This window comes from Barbatula barbatula (genome assembly GCF_947034865.1).
Source record: "Barbatula barbatula genome assembly, chromosome: 17".
Classification (NCBI taxonomy): Eukaryota; Metazoa; Chordata; class Actinopteri; order Cypriniformes; family Nemacheilidae; genus Barbatula; species Barbatula barbatula.
The window spans coordinates 9,100,719-9,127,603 of NC_136780.1; the positions used below are offsets into that span (position 1 = coordinate 9,100,719).

Here is a 26,885-nt window from a genome sequence, read left to right on the forward strand (position 1 = left end):
TGGCCAATTTATAAGCCTTACAAAAGTATAGTCAAAGCTGCACGTTCACAACGCGTCGCTCAAATTCATTTGCGTATAAGAAACTGGGTTTGTCTGTTCACATTTAAATTCCTAGGGCACACCAACTCTGCAGAGTTGTAGCTGTGAGTGGCATCCACAGGATTGTTTGCAATGGAAAGAAAACGAGAGAAAAATGTCTTATTTTACCTCTTTGTCCGGACCCTGATCTTGACCAACAGGCATGTCCTCTTTTGGCTTCTTCCAGGTCTTTGGTGCACTAGATGTAGCTGTAGCCGCCCAACAGTGAGAAAGCTTGTGTTATTTTATTGAACATCAGAACAAAATCTCATGTTGCCAAACCTCAGACGGTTAAAGGTTGGGTGCTCTTTGCTCATGGAGACAGGAAGTGTTGCATGACTGACATGTTAAGTGATCAGTTTTATTTAAATTTGACATGCAATTAATCGCATCCAGAATAAAAGTTTGGGTTTATATAACGTATGACTGTGCACAGTTCATAACTTGGTTTTTAAACACATACACATAGATGTATATATATATATATATATATATATATATATATAAGAAAAATATAAAAGTGAATGTTTAAATAGAATTTAAATGATTTACAAATAATAATACATGTAATAATATAAATGCAAATATTTTCAGTACATGTATGTATGTGTACGTATTTATAAATACAAAAGTAATATGCACAGTGCACAGACAAATATTATGTAAACACAAACCTTTATTCTGGATGCGATTATTTGCAATAAATCCTGGAACAGCCCTAACATACCTTAAACAGCTGAGTTATCAAGAGATACCAACCTTTAAATTGGTTAATAATAACAAAAAATAATGACTAACAAATTAATAAATCATTTGGTTCTTAATTATCAAAATTAAAATATTTTTCACATTTATTTCTATAGCGTTGTTGCAAAGTAGCTTTACAGTAATGCATCAGTACAGACAGGAGAGACATTTCCAAAAACATATTTATTGATATATGAACATATATTTATTACTATATTTTATAAATACAATTTTAACGAATATTTTATATAAACAATAGAGAAATAACAGCCTGTAACATATGAATAAAGGTTATTATAGTTAACTTAAACTATTAAAAAACATTGGCATAAATATTACTTGGAAAAACTAAATTCAACTAAAATTCACCTCTTTTACCTTCTTAAAAGAAGTTTAAGTTGAGGCACTAAAATTATAAACACAAAATTGTAAAAACTAAACTCAATCTAAAACTGAAATAAAAATAAATGTAACATATGTATATATATAGGAACAAACCAAATAAACAAAGAAATTTTACTAGAACATGAAAACTAAAGATATAAAATACTACAATGAAAAAAGAAAATATTTTTTATAATAAAACCTAGTGATAAATTCCAGCACAATGAAAGAAAAGACATCCTGCAGGCGATCAGCGGACGTGTCATTTGAGACACATCTGACAATTTAGGCTGTATATTCAGTGGTGCTCACCTTGACTTTTTCTGGACAGCAGCAAGGGCTCACCTTGCTTGTCCACCAAGGCCTCTCCAAGGTTCTCCTTCCCTGCTTCTTTAAGATCCGGCCCTGTAGAAGATCTCCTGACCAGGTCTGACCCTGCAGAAACCTGACTGGGGTGTGTGAGGCCTGGAGGTGGAGCAGGTGTGGTGAACATAGCAGCATTTGGGTCGGGGAGGGACGGGTCATCAAGAGACCCAGCGCTGTCCTCGGCAGCAGGCGAGGGACTATCTGCCTTCACCTCTACAAACTCTGCCTCCAGTGCTGGTGCGATGGGACCGGGCTCCGTGCTGGGAGGGATGCTGGGAGTTGGCAGCAATGGAGACACTTCCCTGGGTTGGGATTCCGAGTCTTCAATCAATGGAGCAGCATCGGTGTCCGGCAACCCATTGACGGCCTTCTCATTGGTTGGGGATGTGGATAGGCTCCGAGGTTTCTCTAGCTCTGAGTTCTCTGGTTCTGGTGTGATAGCTTTAGCAGGGCTGGGGTCAACTGAGGTGCTCGAGGCTTCCGTTGATTCCACTGCTGAGGGAGGCGTGGAGAGAACAGGGGCTGTAGCTACACTTAACGCCGTTTCTGGGCCTGAGGGGGGAAGCTCCGTTTTCTGGGGAGGGGAGGGGGGCGGTTGGACCGGGCTGCTGGGATCTCTTTTCTCTAAAGGAGCTTCTTGCTGCCGCATTCCAGGAGATGCACATCTTTGTGAGGGAAATTCTAGTTTTGGCTTGTCATCTAGGGCCATCAAATGAACAAACAAAAAATGTGTCAGACTTACAAGTACATAACCTCGAAATGTAGCAGAAAGCATATGACTGTGGGGAATATGTGGTGCTACGGCCAAGAACCTGACCTGCTTTCAGGTCGATGGTTGCAGGAAGGCGCTGGGCGCTGTCCACGCTATACACAACGTGCCCGTGATCTGCTACCTGGCTGTTCGGCTGCTGGGATTTGAGGTAGAAAATGTGAGGATAATGAGGGTGTGGACATAAAAACTAGCAACAGAGACAAGGCACACGCAAATATGCAGAACACAGACGGAGCAGGAAAAGCAGAACACAGAGGGAAGGTTGACAAGTGGAGAAACAGGGAAAATGAGTGGGGGTGGAGGAGACATGTGGAGAGAGAGCAGAGTAGAGACAAACACGGTTAACGTCTATGGAGAAAGGAAGTGTCACATCATAAAGGAACTGTGCTTTAGATCACAGGCTTTGAAACTTTTGGACCCCCATACATAATAACGCTTTCTCCAGGCTAAAGACTTATTTATTTCTAACAAATAACTATGCAAATATACAGCCGTATATCAGTCATATCAGTATAAACAGGTCAGAAAACAGAAAAGATGCTCTGTATTTTGTCAGTGCTCAAACACTGCAAAGAAAACACGTTCATATTCCCTTTTAAGCAATATTTCTACATCTATTTAGGATACATATAATCAAAGTTTTCATGCGTTTTGTGATGCTGTCAGTCTTTCACATTGCTGTTGGATGAAGAAATGCTTTATCTAGAAATTCTGTTTGAATTTAAATTTAGTATGGTCTCTTATTCTTTTCCACAGCTGTATTTTGTAATGCTTCCCTCTGGGGGTACAAGCATTCCTGTTTAAAAGCCTGTGTTTAAGACTACACTGACACACAGGGGATGCGTGATACTGTCTCAAGAGAGTGTAGATGAGGAGTCACTGTAATGGTAACACAGGGACCAGGATGACAAACAATCGTGACACAGTAATACACATGTGATAGTTTCATTTGTGACATACTGACAATGAAAACGTATATACTTATGTGCATGGAAAGTTTGTCAAATCTATACTTTGAGGTAAAAGATCACATTTAGCAGGAGGGTTGAACATAAGTGTTCATAAGTGCAGGTCTATGAAAGCAGGCAATATCAAGCTAAATCTATATGGTTAGTTGGTTTCCGTCTTACCTGTGGAGGTGTAGGTGTGGAGGAGGGTCGCCCACCAATGGGTGGAGTTGTGTTCCGACTTCCACCCACCCCTGACAATATCTCGTCTGTGACATCCTTACCGCCCTGGTTGGGGTCTCGGATGCGGATCTTAGATGACAATAAGTAGAAATGGAATTAACTGATAAAGCTTCTGGATTTACATTTACAAACATTAAATTATACAATGATCACTTTCTGCTCCCAATGACGCTTGTACATTTTTTCCCCTAAAGCTATTATGATTGACCCTTTACATACTGCAGTTGAACTATAATGACGTGGTTCATGTACACTTACTGTTTTCTTTTCCCTCTTAGCAGGCGGAGGTTGTTGTGGTGTAGGCACTATAATGGATGGAGATGGTGTGTACATGGCTTGCCCAGTAAAGTAGGGAGGTCCTGCTGCTAACACATCACGCAAAATAATTTTGACATTAAACCTGATCTGACTAAACAACAGTTTTACGCACAAAAATGATTAAATGAACGCTTTAGTGGAGGATTTCCGCAAATTCTCCAAAAAACATTTTGACAGCACAATGCTGTCACCATGAGTACATAACAAAGTCAACAAGCCTCAGCAAGTGTCTGGAACATGTGGCAGACAGAACAAATGTGGAAAAACTCACCATAAGGTGCAGGGAAGTCCCCTGGACTGGGTCCAGGATAGAAGGTACTGGGTCCAGGGGGCTGAACGGTGTACTGCTGAGGCCCCACATATTGAGGTGCACTGTGACGGTACTGTTGAAGCACATCATCAACAAATTACCCACGATTCAGCACTTCAGTCACAACGTACAACATAAGTATGTCAACCATGCTTTAAGGCTCTAAACAAAAATGAGTTACTGCCTGATGACAACCTGTAACCATATTCGCATTAAAAAAAAAAGTTGTGTTAAAATAACCTGGTGTACACACATGCTCTAGATATAGCGAGGTGTAATGCGATTCTGAGGTTTGTGACGTGCTGTCTGACCTGATGGATGTAGTACTGCGCTGTCTGTGGGGAATGGAAGGACATGGGCGTCATGGTCATCATGATGGGCTGATTTGGAGAGTAGACCGGTGTTTGAGACGTGGGTCGAAGACCAGGATTGTTGCTTGGAATGTTGGGCCGGGCCGTTTGCATCTGCGTCCTCTGGAAAAACTGAGAAAAATCATAAGAGCAGAAATAAGTTATGTAAAGTTTAAGAAACTCCGGGAAAAGGTTACATCTCAGCATAGGAAGACAACTGAACTTAACAGACGTCCTAAAGAAGTTTACATGCTTTTTCATTCAGAGAGGCACTATAAACAACAATGTACAGGCATGCAAGAAACAAAGACAAAACACATAATTCTAAGTAACATGCGGTTGAAATAAAACAGGCCCACCTATGAAAAAATATTGTAGTGAACTGCATAGATACAATCTATAAACTATACCTAGAACATCTTCTTCATTATTACTTTTATAACAACATTCTGGTCTTCTATTAAGATAAATTACTATGTTGGCACAATTATACTTTTGTCTAAAAAAGTATTCAAACATTAAATGTTCTTCCTAAAACAATGAATTCTTCTCAAATAGAGTTGCTGAAGTGTTAGTCAAGACATCTTCTATTTATCACGCTGTATATAACAAAAGATGTAATATCACAATGTCAGTTTATTCCAATATCGTACAGCCCTAGTAAGGGCTGTCAAACGATTAATAGCATCCAGAATAAGAGTTTGTGTTTCCATAACATATCTGTGCGTATTATTTTTGTATTTATAAATCCATACAAATACATGCATATATTTAAGGAAAATAAACATTTATTTATCACTTCAATGATTGGTAAATATAAATTAACATATACTTGTGTATGTTTTTGTGTTTATAAATGCAAAATGAATATACACAGTACACAGACATATGTTACATTAACACAAACTTTTTGCTCTTTAGAGCAGGTGACTCCGTAAACAATCTAGACAAGAACCCTCGGATACATATTGCGAAGATGCTGGAATTAAACCACAAGCACGCAGAAATTTGACACGGTGGGTGTGGAAAAGAATGTAGAGCTCACATAAGGACAGTCACCATATGCAACACCATGCTGCTCTTTGAACAGAGACGGTAACTGTACAATTTGCAAACGCATCATTTCTCTGACAGCCACCAATCAGTGGATCCATCAACAAGAGCCAGTATCTCTGTTCCAAAACCTAATGAGAACCCTACACAAATGCTGTTCCAGAAAGTTCAAAGGAAAAGGCCAGACAGCTCACTGGGTTATGGAACAAAATATTGCATATAAAGCATTTACACCTAGGGTAAGCCTGCAGTAAATCTCAGTATAAGGGTTCCAACGTGCGCACTTGTGTATTTCCAGCAAAACTGTAGAGCACAACCCTTACCAGGGAAGACCCACAAGGTTTCAGAGACCATTATTTTATGGCAGACTATAAATATCAAAGCTAGCCATAAGCCATAAGTGTTCTCCCACTACTCAGGAGTTCACCTGCTGACACCAAATGATAAAACCTGTTTATACGTTTGAACATAAAGCATTTGCCTACGAAAGCTTTGCTAAAAGTTTAAGCCTTTCAAAAGATAAAATAAACATAAGTTGAAGCTTCTGTTAGAGGCAGTACCAAGTGACCAGATCATCCAGTCTCTCAATTTGACCAATCACAACTGAATTCATTGATGAAATGTGAAAAGAAAAAGAAAATATTTTTAAATTACCACCTGATATTAGAATGTAAATACATGTTTCATCCATAAGGATCCATAATCAAATTCGTTTTTGACAGGAAAAGGTACTGTTCGCCCCCCAAAAAATTAAATAAATTATGTTTTTACCCCTATGTCATGTATGACTTTCATTCTTCTGCAGAACACAAAAGAAGATATTTTGAAGAATGTTGGCAACCAAACAACACTGGCCCACACTGATTTCCTTTGTATGACAAAACCACTAAGACATTTCTCAAAATATCTTCCTTTGTTTTCCACAAAAGAAAGCGTCACATACAGGTTTTGAACGACATGATAATGAAGAAATGATGAAAGAAGTTTAACTTTGGGTAAACCATCACTTTAATGTCTATATTTAAGCATATAGTATTTCCTGAAACTTTAACACCGCGCAGAGCAACAAATCGGTCAAGCCATTTATCAAGAACATATACAGAAAGAAACTGATTAACATGAAAACCTAACCAACTACAAATACAGCAGGCACTTAAAATCAAGTCAACAGTTCAAAGGGCGATTTATGGTTCTGAGTCAGAACTATGCCGTGTAGAGTCTATGGCGAAGGCAATGCTTAGGTTTGTATTTATACTTGTGTGTGGTTGTCCGCTCCAACATGCAATTACACATGCCGACCGCTAGTGGGCAGTATCAAGGCAAGCACCAAAGACGACGTAATTGTTGTACGCTCCCGGATAAGCCTTTAGCAGTGAGAGCTAAAAATAGTTGGTGCCTTTTGATGCAGCTTGAATTGTGAAATATTGTAGAAATCATTTATTTAGATAATTAATTTGGAGTAAAATACGACGCTATCGTTGAGTTTTTTGACTTGAGAGAGGAATTCAAGTAGACCAATCACAGTGCCTTGAGGACTGCTGTCAAGTTGACATCCGTTGTTACATTTTTGTAGAGGTGCGCGTCAGGCAACGGCGTAGGGTATGCGGCTCTGAGTAGGCTACACCGAAGGTCTGACCCAGAACCATAAATTGCCCTTAACAGATACTGAAGGGGAGGTCAAATTGAAATGGAAGATCCTGTCTTTGCGGCGGGCGACTGTAGTGCATTTGATTGGGCGGGAAAGCAGGAAGACGATGTTTAAATAGAAACTGTGAACTCCATGCCATGCATTTTCCTCCAGACTGAAAATTACCTGAATGGGTCTGAATCCTCCCTTGAATATTGAAGCAGGAAAGAAAGAGAAGCGAATGCGATAACACACTAATGGGTATGGAGGGATAGTGAGAGAGACTTATATACACGCACGCTTAAAGAAAGATCTGCAGTACAGAGCATGCAAAAGGGCTTTTCTCCACAGAAAGCAAGGATGACACGACTCTTTTGAGGGTGAACAAGTGACATCATTCTTTACGTGTCAACATGAGCTGAAATCCACTATCCCTTGCAGACACACAGAACAGACAAGGGGTACAACTACACAGCCTCTTTTAATCAGAATTGTAAGATGGGATAATAAATACACATCATTTTTATCTTTGAGAGAGCAGGCTTTCTCAGTCAGGGTTTTGTGCATCTCTAAGGATTTGTGAGATTGCGATAGAAATGCCAGTGCTACATTCAATTAAGTAATATACCTATAATAATAAGTGTTAAAAAAAGGATTGAAGAAAACCACACACGTGTTGTAACACTCAAGTAAAGTACTTAAAATTACAGAAAGTAAATAATTTATGTCAGAGAAAAATGTAGGGATGCACGATAAATTATCAGCCATATCGTTATAAGCCTATAATGGTATTTTTTATTATATCGGCGGATCATAAAATGTAGGCAGATATATTATAGCCTAAAAAATAATTTATTCTGGTCCGAAAAGTTAAAAATACTACTTGAAGGTCTGGAAACCTTGGCCGGTTTAAGTTTGAGCCCCGCCTAAGATGCCATTTTGACTGACAGGTCAAGTAACCAATCACGTTTCGTTTCATGACGCTTCATGATTTTGGTTGTGGAAATGTCTCCGTGATAACATTTAATAGTTTATGCAATGAACCTCATATACTTTTAAGTTTAGTTGATTGTGATGAATTTTCATTGACACCAAAATAAACATGACAGCTTTCTTCAAAGATCAGATTGCTTTATGTTGTTTCCAGGTGTGTTGTTTAAGAACATGACACACACATCTGTGAGGCAGACTTGACTCAAAGCCACTAGCCTGCAACCTTAAGCCAAAAAAACTAACTCTGCCGCCTTCGAAGGAACAAAAGAATGGAGACAAGAAACTAGCTTTTTTTTCTTAAATAGGTGTCAATGAGTGTTACAGACCCTTCTATTTCCCGTCTATAGGACCTCTGCAAATTTTGCGTAATTTGTTTGATTATGCATAAAATTCTGCGCTCGCAAAATCCTGCAGGGACTGACTAGTATTTTAGAATTTTAGACTTCTGAGTACCTATTTCCAAGGTATCTTCAAAGCAAAACAAATCACACAAACAATTCTTGCATGCTTTGCACAGTTTGTTCCCAGACGCCTGATGAAATGTGTGTCTGTGTGTCGTAACCTGTTCCAAGAGCTAGACTGGGTGATCATGTTACCTAGACAAGCTAAGAATGGGCTTCACCGGAGAGTATAAAAGCTCTCCCATCCATAAATGACATTTCAGTACACAAACAAGAAAATATTAACACAAACTTTGAGCTCATGTGGAAAACACACCCAGTAATGCACTGGGTCAGTAAACCATCACTCAGAATGTGAATTACAGTCAACTGGGTGATTCTTACTAAATGTTTGTTTCCGAGATGTCAAACATAATTTTTTAAAATACTTGCATCAAAAAACTTCCTTTTCAGACATTAAAAACAAGGTCTGACATGTTTAAAAGCATTCATTTCGAAAAAATTTTACATGAGACTTAAAAAACCTCATTACCGTAAGAAATAAAAAAAATGTCGATACCATGGCATATGTTGCTAAACAAAGATATCCATGATGCACGATGATGAAGTTTTTATTCCTTACGTTTTAGAAATCTAAAAAATGTCAATACCATGGCATATGTTGCTAAACAAAGATATCCATGATGATGACGTTTTTATTCCTTACGTTTTATACATTACAAATGTGATCGGTAATGATAGTCAATATTGTCATGTACACAGAATGACAAGAAAATATTAAGAAAACTAAAGGAATATGTTAACCTAGTAGCCATTTGGAGGTAACGGCAGATGTGTTCCTTCCGCCAAAATCAAGCCTAATGTAAAGATCTGCAGGTGTGTGTCTTAAAGATTTTATGGAGGATGAGAACATCAGTCATAGACACAATTTCTTCGTTTTAACTACACGTGAATATGCAATGTGTTTCCTCAAATGTCATCTAATAAAAATCTAAGTATCAGAATATTTTAATTCCACCATGTTTAAATGACAAGATATCATGCACAGACTCATACACAGCTGGACAAGTTACGGTAATGAGATTTTCATCAGAAAATGCAATAAAATAGAAAAACAATGAATTCCTATATTAACATATTTTTTTGTGGTAGAGGTAAAGAACACAATTATTATCATGATCATTTTTTTGTTACTACATGGTGTTTTAAATTTAAAATCATTACTAGCATGTTTCAATGGTTTCGTGAGAATGACTCAACTACTGTTTTAACAGCAAGGCCTGTTTCACACAGCATGCATAAGCTAAACATAAACTAAGTGGCAAAACTAAGTCGCTTTGGATTAAAGTGTCTGCTAAATGACTAAATGTAAATGAAACTGCAGCAGTATAACTACATGTACAGCAGCAGGACGAATAGCTTTTACACAGACGTGTTTCTTGTTAAAGAGTTTCTGAATAACAACACTGAGGATGTTCTTCAATAAAACCAAAAATGATAAAACAGTTATTAGGTGAGGGCGATTAAGAGTGATTACAGACTTAATCAGAGTAATTTATATAGCATAGTTTACAGAAGGAGTTGGACCGTTTTTACACTTAAATGGTTATTAAACAACATGGAACAGAACCCCAAAGAGTTGCTATAAACTGTGTTTTAATGACCTGGATCCCAACAGACAAGCATGCTGATCGCACGTGCACTGTATGCTATAACCTGTTACACAGAAGCAGTGACGGGCATACGCACATACAAACGCAGGATGTGTGAAACAGGCCTCTGGATGGGTGAATTATATTAGTTAGAGCTAGAGCAAACGATGTGTGATAGCAGGCCATACATTTGCATACATTACCTGGTGATGGGTAAGACGAGGCCCAGGGGCAAACTGAGTGATGGCATTGAGAGGCATGGCGGAGCGAGAGAGAAAGAGAGAAGCAAGAGGTAAGAACAAACACACACAGGCAAATAAAACCACAAGCTGCGCAAGGCAGCGCTAAAGGCAAAAAAGAGCATTTCCCCGAGAGGAAGTAATGATGCAAGGCCATTTCAGACCATATACACACAGCACTACCAAATTACCAAAAAAACAACACCATAAACAACAGCATGTTTCTAAGCAGTGAGCATTTCTATCCAGTGTAACTGTACATAGCATTCTACTTCTTTTCTACTTTGCTATCCCCCCCAAAAAGGACATTCTTGCTTGGTATATTGTGGTAGGCTAACTGAGACTTGTACTGCACCTATCTATGCATTGTTGTTCTTTTGTTGCACATATTCCTTCTATTGTTTCACCAACATTGTAAGTCTCTTTAGATAAAAGCGTCTGCTCAATGACTAAATGTAAAGGGGATATCTTGGGATGAGCACTTTTCTGAGACGTAGTGAATTTGATTACAATACATATTTATTTTTTATGTATTCTTTTTGTGTGTAATGCACACAATAAATTGTAGTAGCCTACTGTTCGGGATGTCGTGATTAATAGGTATTGTCAATAACCTTGATATTAAAAACCATGAATACCGAAATTGTGTTAATGCTACATGTATGATAATATCGTAAATTATTTAACACCAGTTTAAAGTTTTGTCACTGGTTAGTTACAAACTCTTAAACTCTACATTTTAAGTGTGATTCATTGGTAAATAAACCATATTAATGTAAATGATAGCATAATTTATCGGTTTATAAACAAATCTGTCGATATTGCGATATTATCATTATTGCGAATTCTTTTGGTGACAATAACAGTGTGGTGAAAATCTGATATTATGAAAGCCCTAAGTACTATATATATATATATATTGTATGAAAGTTTGATGGACACAAAATCTATATGCATGTACATACAAAATAAATCATTATGGCATTATTACAAAAATATCTTCACATCACAGCTTGTGTAAACACAAATAGTTATAGATCACAAAATTGGATTCTTATTGATTTCCGTTTTATGGGTACAAAATGTATTTGTCCATATATTTATCATCTTTCGAAGAAGGACGAAAGAGATATGGGTGTGAAACAGCATGAGAATGAACCAATCATCACTTTTCATATTTGGCTAAACCATCCCTTTAAAAAGTCAAGACTCACAATATTTACATGGCTAACACGATGTACCACAATTGTAGCTGCCTAAAAAGTGCTTACAATATAACACAACAGAATTTTATGTGAATGCACCAAATCTCAGGATTCACCGCATATACACCGGATGCGTTCAGCATGACGTGTCAAAACTACATCAACACTGTCATTGTAATCACCAAGCTGTTTAAAAGCATTCATCTGTGACATGCCAGGCTACGCTTTTCTGCTTTTTTATCAGATGCATTTTTAAACCGCTTCCAGATATACAATACAGCGTAAAAGATGACACATTTCTACGTTATTGCACACAAGCCCCAGTGAATCACAATCAATAGCAATCATGTAGTCACGGGCACTAACCGGGCGGCTCTGAGGCTGTGCGTTCATTGGCTGGGTTGGCTGAGTGTAGACCAGAGGAGTCGTGCCGGCATTCTGTCCGGGTGTGTACGGAGACTGAAGAGTCACAGGGTCCCGGAGAAGAAGAGAAAGAAACAGCAGTTAGAAAGGATGTACGTTTTTACCTCCCTGTGGAAATCTCTGTGGATGAAAGTGTGAGCACGCGCGTCCACTCCCTGCCGCTGAAAACACTGCGGTCTGCTGACACTGACAAATCTGCCATCTCCTCAACGCTGCCTTCAAGGCAGTGAGAGGGAGAGAGAAACAGAGGCGTAGTCCTGAGCGGACGTGAGTGGGCGCAGACGGAGTCTGCTTTACAGAACCAAGGTACAGCGCAAGTGGGTAGACTTTATACAGAGTGAGCCAGGTTACCAGAGGGAATAAACTGAAATATACTCTAGAACGACAAGTATAATTGCTTTGTTGTCAACAATAATCGACAAGATTGCCGACATGATGAATAACGATCAACTTGATTTCTCAATGGCGATATCTATCTAGAAGGCAGGAGTGGCGGCATAATTCTGTTATTTTGTGAAACGTATTTAAAGAGATACACATTCATATAAATTTAGTCGTCATTTATTCACCCTCATGTATGTATATGACTCCTTCGTCTGTGTAAAACAAAAAAAGATGTAGTAAGAAGGGGTGTGTGTCCATACGTCAATAGGGGCCAGTGTTGTTTGGTTATAAACATTCTTCAAAATATCTTCTTTTGTGTTTTGCAGAAGAAAGTAAGTTATACATATCCATATCTCGGTTCACGCCCCTTAACCCCACCACTTTTTCTCCTGCAGTTGCATGCAAGTTTTTGGTAGAGGGTAGATGGGTAATTAAGGTTTAGTCTCTGGAGCAAGCTTAGTGCTGATGCTATTAATAGCCGCTCTCGCTGGCAGGTTGCGTGCGCTGGCGGTGCGGCGCAGGCATGGAGTGGGAATGTGAGCGCTGGTCTCAGACAGATAACAAGCTTGGGAACAGCTGAGTCACCCTGATGGTGTGTGTGTGTTTGTGTGACAGGGCATGCGTTCGCAGATTGTACACACCCACAGACACTGGTAATGAGCATTCTTTCACAATGACACACGGGTTTAAACTTCCAAGCAGGCTTAATATGATAGAGTTCACCCCGCATACCCATTCATGCAGGGTTTCTATCGAACATATGCAATACGGAGAAGTAATGTATCACAGCGGACCGGGATTGCTTTGTCAGTCTTACTGTGATGACTAAGTTAGACCACTAGAACCTGTGCTGCTTTCGCTTTGACAGCCAGCACAGCAGGTTCTCAAAGATTATGCAAGATTTTGTCTTGTTGGGAAAAAAGATCCTTCTAAACTCAATGAAACGCATTAGGCTTTACGTGCTGTTCAAGAAATATGTGCTAAATAAGATTATATTATATGGCCCATAGTTCATTTCTTTAAATGTTCTTCTACTGACCTCTAAAGAGTCTCAATCAGCATGTAATAAATAGACAGTGACATCAGTAACAGACAAGATATTAAAGCGATAATTCACCCAAAAATGAACATTCACCCTTTTGTCATTTGACTTTCCTACTTCCGCAAAACACAAAAAGAAGATATATCGAGAATTTTTTTCTTCTTCTGTAGAACACAAGAGAAGATCTTTTGAAGAACGTTTGCAAATTTGCCCCTTATTGACTTCCATTGTATGGACACAAAACCACCGAGACATTTCTCAGAATATCTTTTTTTGTGTTAAAGAGTCTGAGTGAATAACATGAATGACATCATTTTTATCTTTGGATTAACTATCCTGTTAGGGCTGGATGCTATCTGTACATATCTTTACAACAATATTTACACATACATTTTGCCAACATACAGTTAGGGTTTTCTTGTACAGCTGCTTTGTAACAATGAAAATTGTAACAAGCGCTATATAAATAAAGCTGACTTGACTTGACAGTTGCAAGACTGTTGAAGGAATGGCGGAAAAATATAAAATCATACATCAAATATAATGATGTAGTCTTTAAAGAGGCCGACTAAAAATAAAAAAGCTTTGACTTTATACTTATATCAAAAGGTGCATTTTAAATATATGACCCGGTCCAAGCAGGCACATTAACCTACACACATAGACACACAAACACAGACAAACAGAATAATCTGCGCAAGCACTCACCCCTCCTCCTGCCTCCCAGCTTTTAGGGTGATACAGATGCGCAGTGGATACTGTTGAAACCGATACCTGAGAGAGTCCAGGGGAGGAGGCGTGACCTGGCGGTGTGGGCGCTAGGTTAGGGTGTCCCTTGTTGATTTCATGTGCTGTGTATGGAGAAACATAGGGTCTCTGTACCTGAAATACAGAGAGGAAACTATCAATCAAAGCAACATAAGGCATATGTTTTTTTACCACTCCAGACCGGACCGTGTGGTCTGGCTCCAGGTCTCTCAGAGTCTCTTTGCCTCACTTGCATCATCCTTTGCTTATATGAAGACAGCAAACAGCCACAGCGTGAAACGCTCCAGTGACCGCCAAGTACAGAAAAACTGTATACTGTGTGCTTTTATATGTATAGGGCACAGCGTTGTAAATCAGTTCTGCTTGGATTTTGAAATTTGCTGCTGTAATTATAAATCCCAAGCATGGGCCAGAAGCTGATAATGAGATTAGCTTGGTGGTTGCACCAGGAAAGACTGCAGCCTGTGCAACCCAATAAGTCATTACAGAAAACAAGAAACCTGCAGTCCCGTCGTCTATTTTTTGCAGATCAAAGTCATGAAGGCTTCAAACAGGTCTAAACTGTGCTCATCTGCAAGCCAGACCAGCTCTTAAACAAACATCCAATGGTAGCCCACCATACGTATCCAACGACGACTCAATCTGACATCTAAACCGCACACAGGTGATTTCACTGTCCTTCTGCTCATATTCTACCAAAATCCGCACTTTCCCATGCAGCCTCAGCAGTTGGAGACTGACCCACTTATCTGCAAGGATTAGGCAGTTTATCCAGCAACCTAGGTATTTCCAGGGTGGGGTGCTGTGCTTGTAATCCCAATTGAGGGGGCTCTGTGACCCAACAGAGGAAGCAGGAACAGGAGAACAAAACGAACTCGGCAGAAAAAGTGTTCCCACCCATGTACATCTCTCCCAGCCCCTCTCTTTGGACTTCTTGTCACTCATCTCTGAAACAAATCATCTGAATGTGATCATATAAATGTAACCGTGATTATGTGGCACCTGAAATATCTAACAGTTTCTCAATAACTATTGAAGCATTATCTCTCAAGTATTGCAAACATATCAGCACCTCATTCTAAAAGTAGAGGCTTGGTGCAGATCTTTGGTAAGAGTTTGGTAGGTGTGACGTATTTAGGTTATCTAAGATGACCGGTGACAAGTTTAATATCTACATGTGACTGTTACACAAAAGGGAGAATGGAGCATTTAACTCACACTGTATACAGCAGTGACGGGTTGCGTGTTGTAGATTCGCTCATCCAGGGGAGGCGGCACTCTTGGAATCCTAGGGGCAATATTAAGGAAAACTCTGAGCAGGTACTTAAGGCCAAACACAGCAACAAGGTGGGAAAACAATGCATAAAAGAATGCAGATAAGCACAGCGACATCAAAATGAAGGCGACAAAGATCATAACAAACAATCTTTTTATGTCACATCACTGTTTCTTAAATGGATAGTTCATACATAAATTCCCTCGTATTTTACTAACTCTAATGTTACATTAAAACTTTAAAACCCTCTTTGGAGGTGACGAAAAGAAAGTTAACATTTCCATGTGCTAAAGAAAAGCAGCCCCAACATTCTCGAAAGTTATTTTTTGTTCCACAGAACCAAGTTAGTCATACAGGTTTGAGTACACAATGACAGTTTCAGATGACACTAGTTTTTCACGTACACCATTTTGTTTAAGTAAGGAAACGTAAGTAAGGTAACTCTCAGACAAGATTGGCTCTGTGAAAAATGTAAACTTTTTTCAGCTCTTCTTTCATAAGCTAGTGTGGGGTTAAGCCCCGTTCACACCGCCATAGACTTGCAGTGAGAGACCGACAATCTTATTCATTTCAATGGCAACTACAGCTACCATAAACGAAAGTGTCCGTTGGCGTCAAGTGGGTGTGTCTAGCAATGCGACAAAGTTGAGTATTGTTCAACTTTATGCTAATGATAAGCAACTTTTGGGAGCAAGTACCAAACAGTGGAGCTCCTCCACTAGTAACTGTTACTAGAGCAAAAAAAGCTAACAACCTCAAAGGAAGAGACTGGTGACACACAGCAACTAGGACATTAGTCTGGCACATAGAGCGCTCCAGTGGGGTTATCCAAGTGGCTCTGTGGAGCAAACTGGAATTCACTAGACGAGAAATTAGAACAGTACAAATAAGAGAATTCTGGCTATACATTTTTGTCCCAAGAAATGTCCAAAAAACTAAATAAAAAGATTGTGTCTATTTACTTATGGTGCCATAACAAGTGATTCTTTAATAAAACAAATTTTAACAATTAAAAAGGATCTTGGCTGCACAAATCACAATCTGTGATTTAAGACAGTTGAGTGGAAGTGTGCAGCATAAACTGTCATAAACAAGCAGCACAATGTCTATTAGCATGCTGTAGGAGTACAGAGGCTGAAGATGGAGATGTGTCTACCATGTCCAGCCCAGCCTCAGTTTTGCTGTACAACCAGGCTATTGTTAAAAGGGAGGGGAACCTTCCTCCTCTGCGCCACAGGCGCACACACAAACACAGAGAGAGTTCATACTGATAAAATGTAGAGTTTACTGTAACTGGGGTAATACAACAGCTGTTAGTACCTATTTAAACTTTCCCTTGGCATGCTGCCATGGATCTTTACCAGCAATCTGGTGCTCACGTCATGCCTTTACAGCCACAGTTTAAACTGGTTTGCAGGTTACCGATTATTTTAAGTTTCATTGAGCTGTGTTCAAGATACACAATGACAAGATCTATTCTCCAGTTTCTCTCCGTTTCACTTTCAAACGATCAAAATTACCCCCAAATGCTTTGATGCTCGAGCGCTGAAGGAAAGTAATGTTAATCAATAGCAGGATTATTACGAAATGTCAAGAGTTTGACATAAACTCCCAGCAAACCAATGGTAAACATTTGGAGGTAGATTTCAAGACAACAAACCGCTAAAATAAACTTCAAAGGGTAAACTTGGAAAATATTAGCATTGTGTAAAATACACTGTTGGACTTGTTAAGAGACAACAACACAATCCTATACATCCAATATAGCAACAGAACTTAAATCTTTATATAACTTAAAAAACTATGCTTATAGAGTCAGAACAGAAACAGAAAACACTGACTGTTTTTGGGAAATCCCCAGCATTATATAAAACAAAACAAGATGTGCTAAAGGAAAGAATAAGCTAAGAATAGACTGACTGTGACGATCTGTTTAGATTTTTTTCATCCATTGACATTCCTGGTTGCTCAAACTATTGTCATTTACATGTCAGGAGGAAAATGCATTCAAATACATGTAAAGGAAAACTACAATCCCCTGCTCACAAGACAACATGAAACCAGCAGTTTGTTTGTCCAGCAACTCTCCAGCACACACATATGCGGTCCATTGCTGTTTTACTGCAGTGGCTCGGAGAACATGAAGCTTCATGTGTGTGATATGCTGCTTAAGCACACAGGATGCTGTCAGAAGAGCACAGACGGGCTGTAGCGTTACAGACATGAACTTAAACGACACTGTACAGTCTGACAGCTCAATTATTCGAAACATCCCTGTTTATTTCACGCTCCCTGAGAATGAGACACGACAAGTGTTGCTCACTCCAACATTTAGATGGATCTGCAACACGTCTGACATTCAAATGAAGCTATATTTACCGACAAACAACCTTTAAAGAGAGACGTGTTGCGTCTTATTTGTAAAGTCACATACAGAGACCAAGTATATTCTAGGACATTTGATTGACATGTCATGAAGCTAAATGCTGTAGCGTCGCCGCACCGGCCCGGTGCGATCCACACACCCCGGCAAAACACCGGCAGATGGGTTTCTGACAGCGGTCCATTCTCATAGTAATAACTGTCATAGCCATAACTATGGAAGAGAAACAACACTCAAGCCCAAATACAAACACACATCCTTGAACTGTCACTTAGGCACAGTGAACCAGTCGGTTTCATAAGCGACCAACCTAGGCAACGGTTTTGGGCCACTATATGGTCTTTTAAAGCACTGATCTTCTACTAAAATGTTGTCTAAGTAGGCAGCTCACTAGATTTGGAAACGCAGCCAAAAGACAGAGATTTGCAATGGAAAAAATAGCTTTTTAGAGAAGGATACGATGTCTGCGGTACTGGTGGATGCTGCTGGGCGACAGGCGGCCCCGGCGGTAGCGGTACTTGGGTTAAGGGGGCCCGCAGCTGGCTCGAGTGTGACGGCCCGGTTCCAGCGGCTGGTTTCGGCACCGCTTTCGGCGGCAAACTCATCGCAGAAAAAGAAAACAAACGCGCTGATTTGTAGATATTTACAGTAATAAAGTAGCAAGCGACTTGTCGCGTAAAAAAACGCACGTAAAAAATATTGCTGGCGAGTAACGTCAAGACCGGGCCTTGTAGAAGCAGGTTGCCGGTGTTTGAGCGGATAGAAAGCCTGAGCTAACAAGCTAGCTAGCTTATTGATAGAATAGCAGGCTAAAATTAGCCAGCTAGCGCTTATTGTGGTATATCTTCATTGCTGAAGGTTTGGGGGTTGTTCCCCCTCCCCGGTCGGGGTTTCCGAGGACCTAGTTCGCCTCTTCTTGCCAGGGCGATCTTGACCGGTATCCCCCTTTTGGAAAATGGATAATGCTCTGTTTACAACTGCTCTTTGACGAGAGTCTCTCCACGGAGTGTGATGATTCCGCTTAACATGGCGCTGTGGCCGCCTCCAGTAGTCCTGCAGGACCGTTCTTTCGTTTTACCTCGGTTATTTCCGTGAACTTTCGGATTGTGTAATCGTCAACGAGTGTGTTCGAAAGCATGGAGTGCAGAGCACGGAACCTAAAACGTACTTGGATGTCAGCCAAGAAGATAATTACAAATTGTTTAATGGCAAAACGTTTTAGCTAGATCTCTTCAGCCCAAACGTTGCTTTTAAATGCCATCGCTCGCTTGCTTTGTACTGTGCAGAACGTCTCCTCGTTTTTTGGATCGGTTTGATACCGGTTCGTGATGTTACAGCGACATCTTGCGTCCACAGATGAACTCGCGGTTCAGTTCGTTAGACTTCGCTTTTGGTAACGTTTTAATAAGCGATTTCACATCTAAACGAGTTTAGCTAAGCGCCGAATTATTGAAACATTAAATAATCGGAACGTTGTTATTATTATAGACAAGCACGCTGAAAAAGACCGTGCTGCATGCATTGAATACTTTGGTTTCACTTCTGCATCTAAAGTGCAAGATAATAGTGTTGTGAAAACATTGTATTGTTCTGGACAACACGAATGTTCCAGAACGATACAGTCTACATCACTAACTGTCGTATAGTTTGATTGTGACGATTTGTATTGTAGCTTAGATGTGTACAGCACCCATCATATTTTCTTGTATGTGCAAAGAGGGATTGCTATGGCAAGCCAAATGAGCTTTTAATCATTCTCAGGATATGAATTTTTGATATCAACAATTCAATTTTTACTAGTAACAATTATATGTCTTGATAGAATGGAATTTCTACTAGTAACAATTGCTATTTTTGATATAAGTAATTAAATTTTCACTAGTAAACATGTGAATTCTTGATATAAAAAATTACTCAATCACTCGCTGAAATCACATTCTTGATATCAAAATGTTAATTTCAACTAGTAAAAAACTTAATTCTTGATATCTGTAATTGCATTTTTACTAGTTAAATATCACAATAGACTCTATTCAAATTCAATTTCAGATATCAATAATACATTTCTTACATGTTAAAAATCGTATTTCAGATATCAGAAGTGCAATTCTTAGTTAAAACCACAATTTTAGATATCAATAATTACTTTCTTACTAGTAAAAATGTTAATTCCTGATATCAAGAATTCCATTTTCACTTGGAATACAGATTGACATCTGTAAACGAATTTTTACATGTTACATTTGGTATTTCTGATATCAGGAAATAGATTTCAGGTATCAATAAATCTGAGAGTAATTGTAGATATCTAAAATGGCTTTCTTACTAGTAACAATCACATTGTTGATATCAAGAATTATACTAGTAAAAATTGAATAGTTGATATCAAAAATTCATATCATGAGAATGATTAAAAGCTTATTCGGCTTGCCATAGATTGCACCTAAGTAAAATGTATAGGATAATGCTATGTAAGTCGCTTTGGATAAAAGCGTCTGCCAAATGCCTAAATGTAAATGCAAAGCACCTACCCATCATATTGTTCTGTATGTCTTAGAAGTGTTTTATAGTAACCTAAAATGGCTTTATATATAAATTCATATAAATTCACTGTTTTTTTAAATCAGTAATGTAATTTAATGGCACTGTGTGTGTGTGCGTGCGTGCGTGCGTGCGTGCGTGCGTGCGTGCGTGCGTGCGTGCACAGAGTTAATGATAAGAAAAAAAACACTGACAAGACAAAGGATCTCCAAAATAAAGGCACATTCTTTGCATTTAAGTAAGACATTTAAGTTTCTCTGTGAAATAAATAATAATATAAATGAGTAAAGTAATGTAATTTGTTAATTGTGTACTGTATTCCTCTGACTGAACAGAAAGAGATCGATACACCAAGATAGTCAGCATAAATAAAACAAAGGTAATCTGCATCTTATCTTGAGGTAAATGTTTATTAAAAATGTCTACTAGTTTTAAGTGTAGAAGTTCCTCTGAATTTGACACTTTTCTTTCGCTTTAAAGGGACGGTTCCCCCAAAATGAAAATGCTGTTGTAGTTTTCTCACTTTACTCCAAGCCTATACAAATTTCAATGTTCCGCTGAACACTCAAAAAAAAGATATTTGGAAAAAGAAAATGTAACCAAACAGTTCCGGGGCATGCCCCAAAACTGTTTTCTTTCCCACATTCTTTAAAATATCTTCTTTTGTGTTTACGCAACAACGAAATGTATACAGGTTTGGAACAACTTGAGGGTGAGTAAATTATGACAGAATTTTCATTTTTGGGTGAACTGTTCCTTTGAGTCCAATCAGGTCAAGCCCAAACATTATGGTTTAATGTCTTCAACCAGTAAAAATGGGTTTGCGAGGTATCCTTGCAACTTTATAGGTGTTTAACCCTGGAACATCGAAACCTGGTGAGAGACCCTTTTTGTTAAAGATGTAAAAGTTAAAGAGCTGCCCGTCCTGGGCTGCGAGAGACACAGAGGCAGCGTTCACTTTCAGCTCACAAGGGTATTCTTTCTCAAACACAACCCTAAACACCCTATCCTCCAAATAACTGAGCTTCAAAGTTCTGTACTTCACTGGAACCATGTTGTCCACCTGTGGTCCGAACTGCTCCATAGACAGAACCCCATTTATGTCTGCCTTGATCTCATAAAATGTTATGTTGCTGTAGGTAAAATAGCCTATATAGGGTACAGGGTCCGGAGGCGGGATGAGAACACGACGTGCATCTCTGAAGGCACTTTCCATGGCAGGGAGTAGATAACTGTAGACCTTGTCTACAAGGTCCTCATCAGGTTTGATCCCAGCCATAAGGATGACCAAACCTAGCTTCAGACGTGGAACGAGGGAGATGGTGGCCGAATAACCATCCAGATCCCCGTCTTTGCGGATGATGTCATACCCCAACCGTTCGTTCACCTCCCAAGGTGTTCCTGTTTGATTTGCAAAGTAACTGCCGTCACAGCGAAATAAAGGTGTCAGCATGGTCTTGAGGGTGTCGGGCTGTAGAACCTGCCGGTAGTAGGCACCCAACAGCATCATCACCAGTTTGGCCATGTCAGCAGGTGTGGAATACATCTGCCCCGACGGTCTGTACCAGCCAAGGTCATAGAGAGGCGCAGGCAGCCCACTCGAGTACACACCTATTGCCATCTGGCTCTCTATGTCAGGGGTGATTTCAAAGCCGGTGTCCTCCATTCCCAGCGGCTGCAGGATATTTTCAGACACCCAGCTCTGATAATCTGTTCCTGCCACCTTCTCTGCCATCACGTGGGCCAGCAGGGAGAAGGCCAAGTTGCTGTAGTAGCATCTGAGGACAGGAGATGACTAGAATTACTTCCTCCAGAGAGAATCCACAAGTGTGTGCATTCCATCTACTTTCATCAATTATTTACACCTCCTCTCATTCATTAAACATCCTCTCAATGCAAATTTGAAGAAGGGAAAATACTGTCTTCTTACTTACTTTGTACCAGGGTCAGACACCAGAACATCATCTTGTAGTAAGTATACAGCCGTCTGAGTGGTGCCTTTCCACAGTAACGTTGTTGACCTGAGACGCCGCGGCAAACCTGTAAGCAGTAGCAAATACAAAATGTATTCAAATTTATGTAAAGGTCCATTGTGTCATTTTTGGGATCTATTGACAGGAATTCCTGTCTTCACAGGTGTATAAAGACTTTAAGCGCTGTGTTTTTAGAATGAGCTATTTCTATCTATATACAGAATTAGCTATGTAGTTTCTAAAGTAGCCAAAACTGGCCAAACCGCTCCTCAGAGCGCGTTTCGTATCTCCTTTGGCAAAGAATCGTAAATGTGATGAAACCTAAAGCCCAATTTTTACTTGGGCTTTTCATTTACACTTCTGCGTCCTTGTCCGCGTCGACAGGCAATGACCACTAGGTGTCAGTGGCCAAGTGTGTATTGCTTATGTAACCAAGATAAGAGCTGAAGAAGAATCGGCTCGTTTGAGAAGCATTAGCAGTGGTAGTGGAAAGTAAACGGTCACTTTTGTGGCATCTTGAGATGTTGAATACAGAAGAACAAATTATTTTTTTCGCGTTGAGTTGACGCGTTGTTATATTTTTTGGAGAGGTGCACGTCAGGTTATGGGGTAGGCTACGCCATGTACAAATTGAGCTTGCTTGGGTGTTGTCAGCCTTCAAAGTGCTCCGAAAGCGAGGGGTGAGCAGTTGGTTGCAATTCGCAAACCCGACCACTAGGAGCCGCTAAAGTTCATATATTGGATCTTTAATGTTGATCCAAAAGAAAAATGTATTGAATGTTAAGTTGTTTTTTTAATTGGAAATTTAGTTGCAGAAAAATGTGGCATTGTAAATTGACTATTTCATTTCTGGTTGATGTTATAGCTACTACATCCATCAGTAGCACTATTTCAGGTATATTACATAAACATCATCTGAAGTTAATTGACTTTGCACTGTCAGGGACATTCCTTCCAGTGTAATCCCAGGCCAGGTCCGAGGCAATCCCATAAAGTCATTCCAGTTGGCAGCTTAACTGTTTTTTAAAACACTTTATCTATACGTGTCTCACCTCACATTAGGACTATAACATTGGTCAGTCACAGTTTTTTAATGACCCTTTTCTAAATTTGGTTCAATCCATCCCTCACACTTTTCATTTTAAAAGCTTCTAATCTAATGGAAACATCAGATTGAGGTCAAGACAGCTTGAGAAACTGTGGTTCTCACCTGACAGTTGACTGGCCATCCTTCTCAGGGTGACCGAGGACGCTTGGATTTGCGAATCTTTCCCATCAGAGACAGATTTTAGGCTATGGTCTCTTCTTTTCCCTGAAGGGTTTTTAATGGTAAAGTTCTTCACATACTTTTCCAGAGGGTCATCCAGGGAATCTACTTTTTTGTCCTCCCAAAGTTTATACAGCATCAGGGTGGGAAACATTTTAGAAAGGCTTGCAATTCTGATGTGGTGTAACCAAACGACACACGGAAATGAAAAAAAGGATATCATTATAAATTCTGGTTTATGAACAATGATAAGTGAGGTCACAAATTGACATACTGTACATCAGATGATGTAAAATTTTTATATTTGCCTTATACTGAAGTAAGAAAATATTTTTAAAGCACCCCTCACCCAAACCAAATTCACATGACATGGAGCTAATAGCAGAAGTCAAGAAACGCTATAATGCATTAAATAAAATCAAGAAATACTTAATAGTAATGTCAAATTCATCAGTATAGAGCCACTGGAACACACCTGTAAACTGTGTACTCGCTTGGTATAGCGGATGTGGGGTCACTTCCATTCCTTCTGCCAAAATTACCATTCCACAACACAGAATCATTAAAAATCAAAATGGCAGACATGGCTGGCAGTCTGGTGGGATCAATGCTGGTCCTCAAAAGTACATCCACCTGGAGGATAATATATTCTAGTATCAATCTGCTTGGATGTTATGATACACTGTAAGTATTAGATATTATCTGATGTCAAAAACTGAAAATTAAGGAAATCAAAATCTAGAAAAAAATCACAGTTCCCACTGATGTCCTACTCAGAGTGGGATTAAACATGTCTGACCTTTTCCAAAGCCTCCATGAGCACCGGTATTGGGTGCTGCAATGGCACAGGCTCAGGAAACCGTGGACACATCATCACTTCTTTCACTTCTTTTGAAACTGTTTCATCCACTGAGGTCAAAAGATCACATAAAGGTAAAATATAGAATATACAGAAGGATCATATAATCTATAATAATATAATATAATACAAGACAGATCTGACATTGAACATGGGTGGGAGCTCAGTCTGAAATCGTATATTTGACACAGTTCTTCCCCTCCCCCAACTGATAATCTGGCTTTACAGCACTACAGCACAGTTATCTACAAACCAATGTCAAGTGTCGGGTAATCCATAGCTTACGCCTGCAAACCATTAATTAAGCATGAGAAGACTGAAAAGCCAAATAAGTGCTTTTCACCCAATAAAGGGATAGTTCACCCAAAAATGAAAATTCTCTAATAATGTATTCCCCCTCGTGTAACTCAAAACCTGTATGACTTTCTGTTTCCTGCAGAACACAAAAAAGGTATTTTGAAGAGCAATATTGGCTTGCTTGTGCCTTCCATTACACAAAACCACAGAGATATTTCTCTAAATATTACATTTTGTGTTTTTTTACAAAGGATAGAAAGTCATACAGATTTTAAAGGATTATTTTGGGTAAACTATCCCTCAATTTCATATCTCGATTTCAAATGTATGTAAAGTGCATCATTTAATCTAAAAGCATTGGCCATCCATTTATTTGACGGACACTTCCTGTCCCCCTCATTCTGTAGCCATTTCTATTGTAGTCTTTTTTACCTGGTTTTGCTTTGGGGAGTCTGTACTGCCAAATGAAACAGCCCGTCATGACAAGGGACAGAAGCAGAAAGAAGACCATTCCTAACTTTGTCCATTTTACTTTCATTTTTGCAGTCTGTTGTTCTCCACAGGACAGGCAGATTTACTTAGAAAAGATACGGTTTCAGTTACTCCAAAATCACAATTACATTATTTGTCACATCAATCCTTTCCTGAGCCAATAAAATAAACACTTAGTTATATTGCACATGTAAATGTTAATATTCTAATATCATTCTAATATTTAATATGTAACAAATAATAAAACAATACAGCAGCAATGTGTTTGTCAATTATATAAGACCGAGCTCTTACCACAAATTAAACTCTGTCCAGAGATGCAAAATCAAAGCATGTGATCCTCCAACATCATAGTGAATGTCAACAGATGTCTTTCCCTTTAGAGACTTTCAGAGGGGAATTTCACTGAAGCTTATACCATAGAGACATTACCAATGCTTACGCTAAAGCTGTCCATGCTTTAATCTTAACAATAACCTTTTCACTAACTTCTCGCCATCCCTCAGCCAACTGCAGGCCTGTACGTCATAATCTAGAGATATCCTCCTCTAAACCCCACAGAGAGAATCCTTACTGATGATCTTACACAGCCATCTCTCTGTTATCTCTCTAGCCCATCATCAGGGTTTATAGTTCACATTCAAAATGAAAATTCTGCCATCATTTACACGCCCTCTTCATTTTGAAGGTCAACTATACGTTTAATAAAAAAAATCAGTTCCGTATAGCCGTAGTATGTTTGTCCAAACGTATAGTATTGTGCGGTGTATGTCGCTTTGGATAAAAACGTCCGTCAAATGCATTAATGTTAATGTAAATGTTTCTATAGTTCATACACAATTTCAATTGCACAATGAAACTCTGAATTGAATTTTTAATCTGTAGCTTTGCAGTTCAAATTAATGTTGTTATTTTGTTAAAAACAAGAGATGGCAGAGCCACGAACACTCCTAATTATACAATGTGTTTAACATTGAATACATAAGGTCACATTTTATCTTTGTTGTTATCACAAGAGGGCAGCAAATTCTACAAAATGTTTTTCTTTCTTTCTTTCACAAATGTCACTGGTTCAAACTCTCAAGAAATGCTGTATCTGCAGATAATTAAAAACTCATCATAGTCTTGTTCTTGTACAGTATGAGATGACTTCAATTGTTTGTTTACATCAGTGGTTCTCAAACTGGGGGCCCCAAGATGAATCCAGGGGGGCCACATTTTTTGTGGCATTTTAAAAGTTATGCACTGCTTTTGTTTAGGAAAAAGTATATCCATTTTAGGGTGTAAAAATGAAAACTGAATGCACGCACTGGGACATCCTATAACGTGAAACGGAAGTGGCCGTTGTTGCCTATAGACGAACATCAAAACAAAGCTCTTCCTTGTATTTAAGTATTTATTCCTTCATTTATTCGTATGTACTGTATACTTACATTTATTACTTTAGTGAAGCAATTTTTAATGCACTGTAAACTCACTAAACTCCACCTTCTTG

The 26,885-nt window shown here is 39.1% G+C and overlaps 2 protein-coding genes across 8 annotated transcripts in view; both read right to left on the reverse strand.

The window, feature by feature from the left end:
- eif4g3b (eukaryotic translation initiation factor 4 gamma, 3b) overlaps window positions 1–19,014 on the reverse strand; it is a 28,261-nt gene extending 9,247 nt beyond the window's left edge. The window contains exons 1-12 of one of the 7 annotated variants that reach the window (XM_079477917.1): window positions 18,421–19,014; window positions 15,521–15,590; window positions 14,243–14,416; window positions 12,052–12,144; window positions 10,445–10,477; window positions 4,477–4,647; window positions 4,127–4,238; window positions 3,796–3,899; window positions 3,478–3,606; window positions 2,393–2,480; window positions 1,522–2,274; window positions 208–287 (exon numbers count right to left, since the gene is read on the reverse strand). In XM_079477917.1, the coding sequence (XP_079334043.1) occupies window positions 208–287; window positions 1,522–2,274; window positions 2,393–2,480; window positions 3,478–3,606; window positions 3,796–3,899; window positions 4,127–4,238; window positions 4,477–4,647; window positions 10,445–10,477; window positions 12,052–12,144; window positions 14,243–14,416; window positions 15,521–15,590; window positions 18,421–18,566 (1,953 nt within the window). In that variant the 5' untranslated portion in view covers window positions 18,567–19,014. Of the gene's footprint in view, window positions 1–207; window positions 288–1,521; window positions 2,275–2,392; window positions 2,484–3,477; window positions 3,607–3,795; window positions 3,903–4,126; window positions 4,239–4,476; window positions 4,648–10,444; window positions 10,478–12,051; window positions 12,145–14,242; window positions 14,417–15,520; window positions 15,615–18,420 lie in introns of all 7 variants that reach the window. The other 6 variants (XM_079477916.1, XM_079477915.1, XM_079477914.1 and 3 more) reach the window with 6 other exon arrangements.
- A 1,697-nt stretch (window positions 19,015–20,711) lies between these two features.
- Window positions 20,712–25,934, reverse strand: lactbl1a (lactamase, beta-like 1a). The gene is made up of 7 exons (XM_079479062.1): window positions 25,685–25,934; window positions 25,331–25,475; window positions 24,542–24,651; window positions 24,218–24,375; window positions 23,686–23,915; window positions 22,437–22,542; window positions 20,712–22,280 (listed from the first exon to the last, which is right to left on the reverse strand). Exons 2-7 carry the CDS (start codon window positions 25,434–25,436, stop codon window positions 21,305–21,307), a joined length of 1,686 nt encoding a protein of 561 aa, XP_079335188.1. The 5' UTR covers window positions 25,437–25,475; window positions 25,685–25,934; the 3' UTR covers window positions 20,712–21,304.
- Window positions 25,935–26,885: the final 951 nt, after the last annotated feature.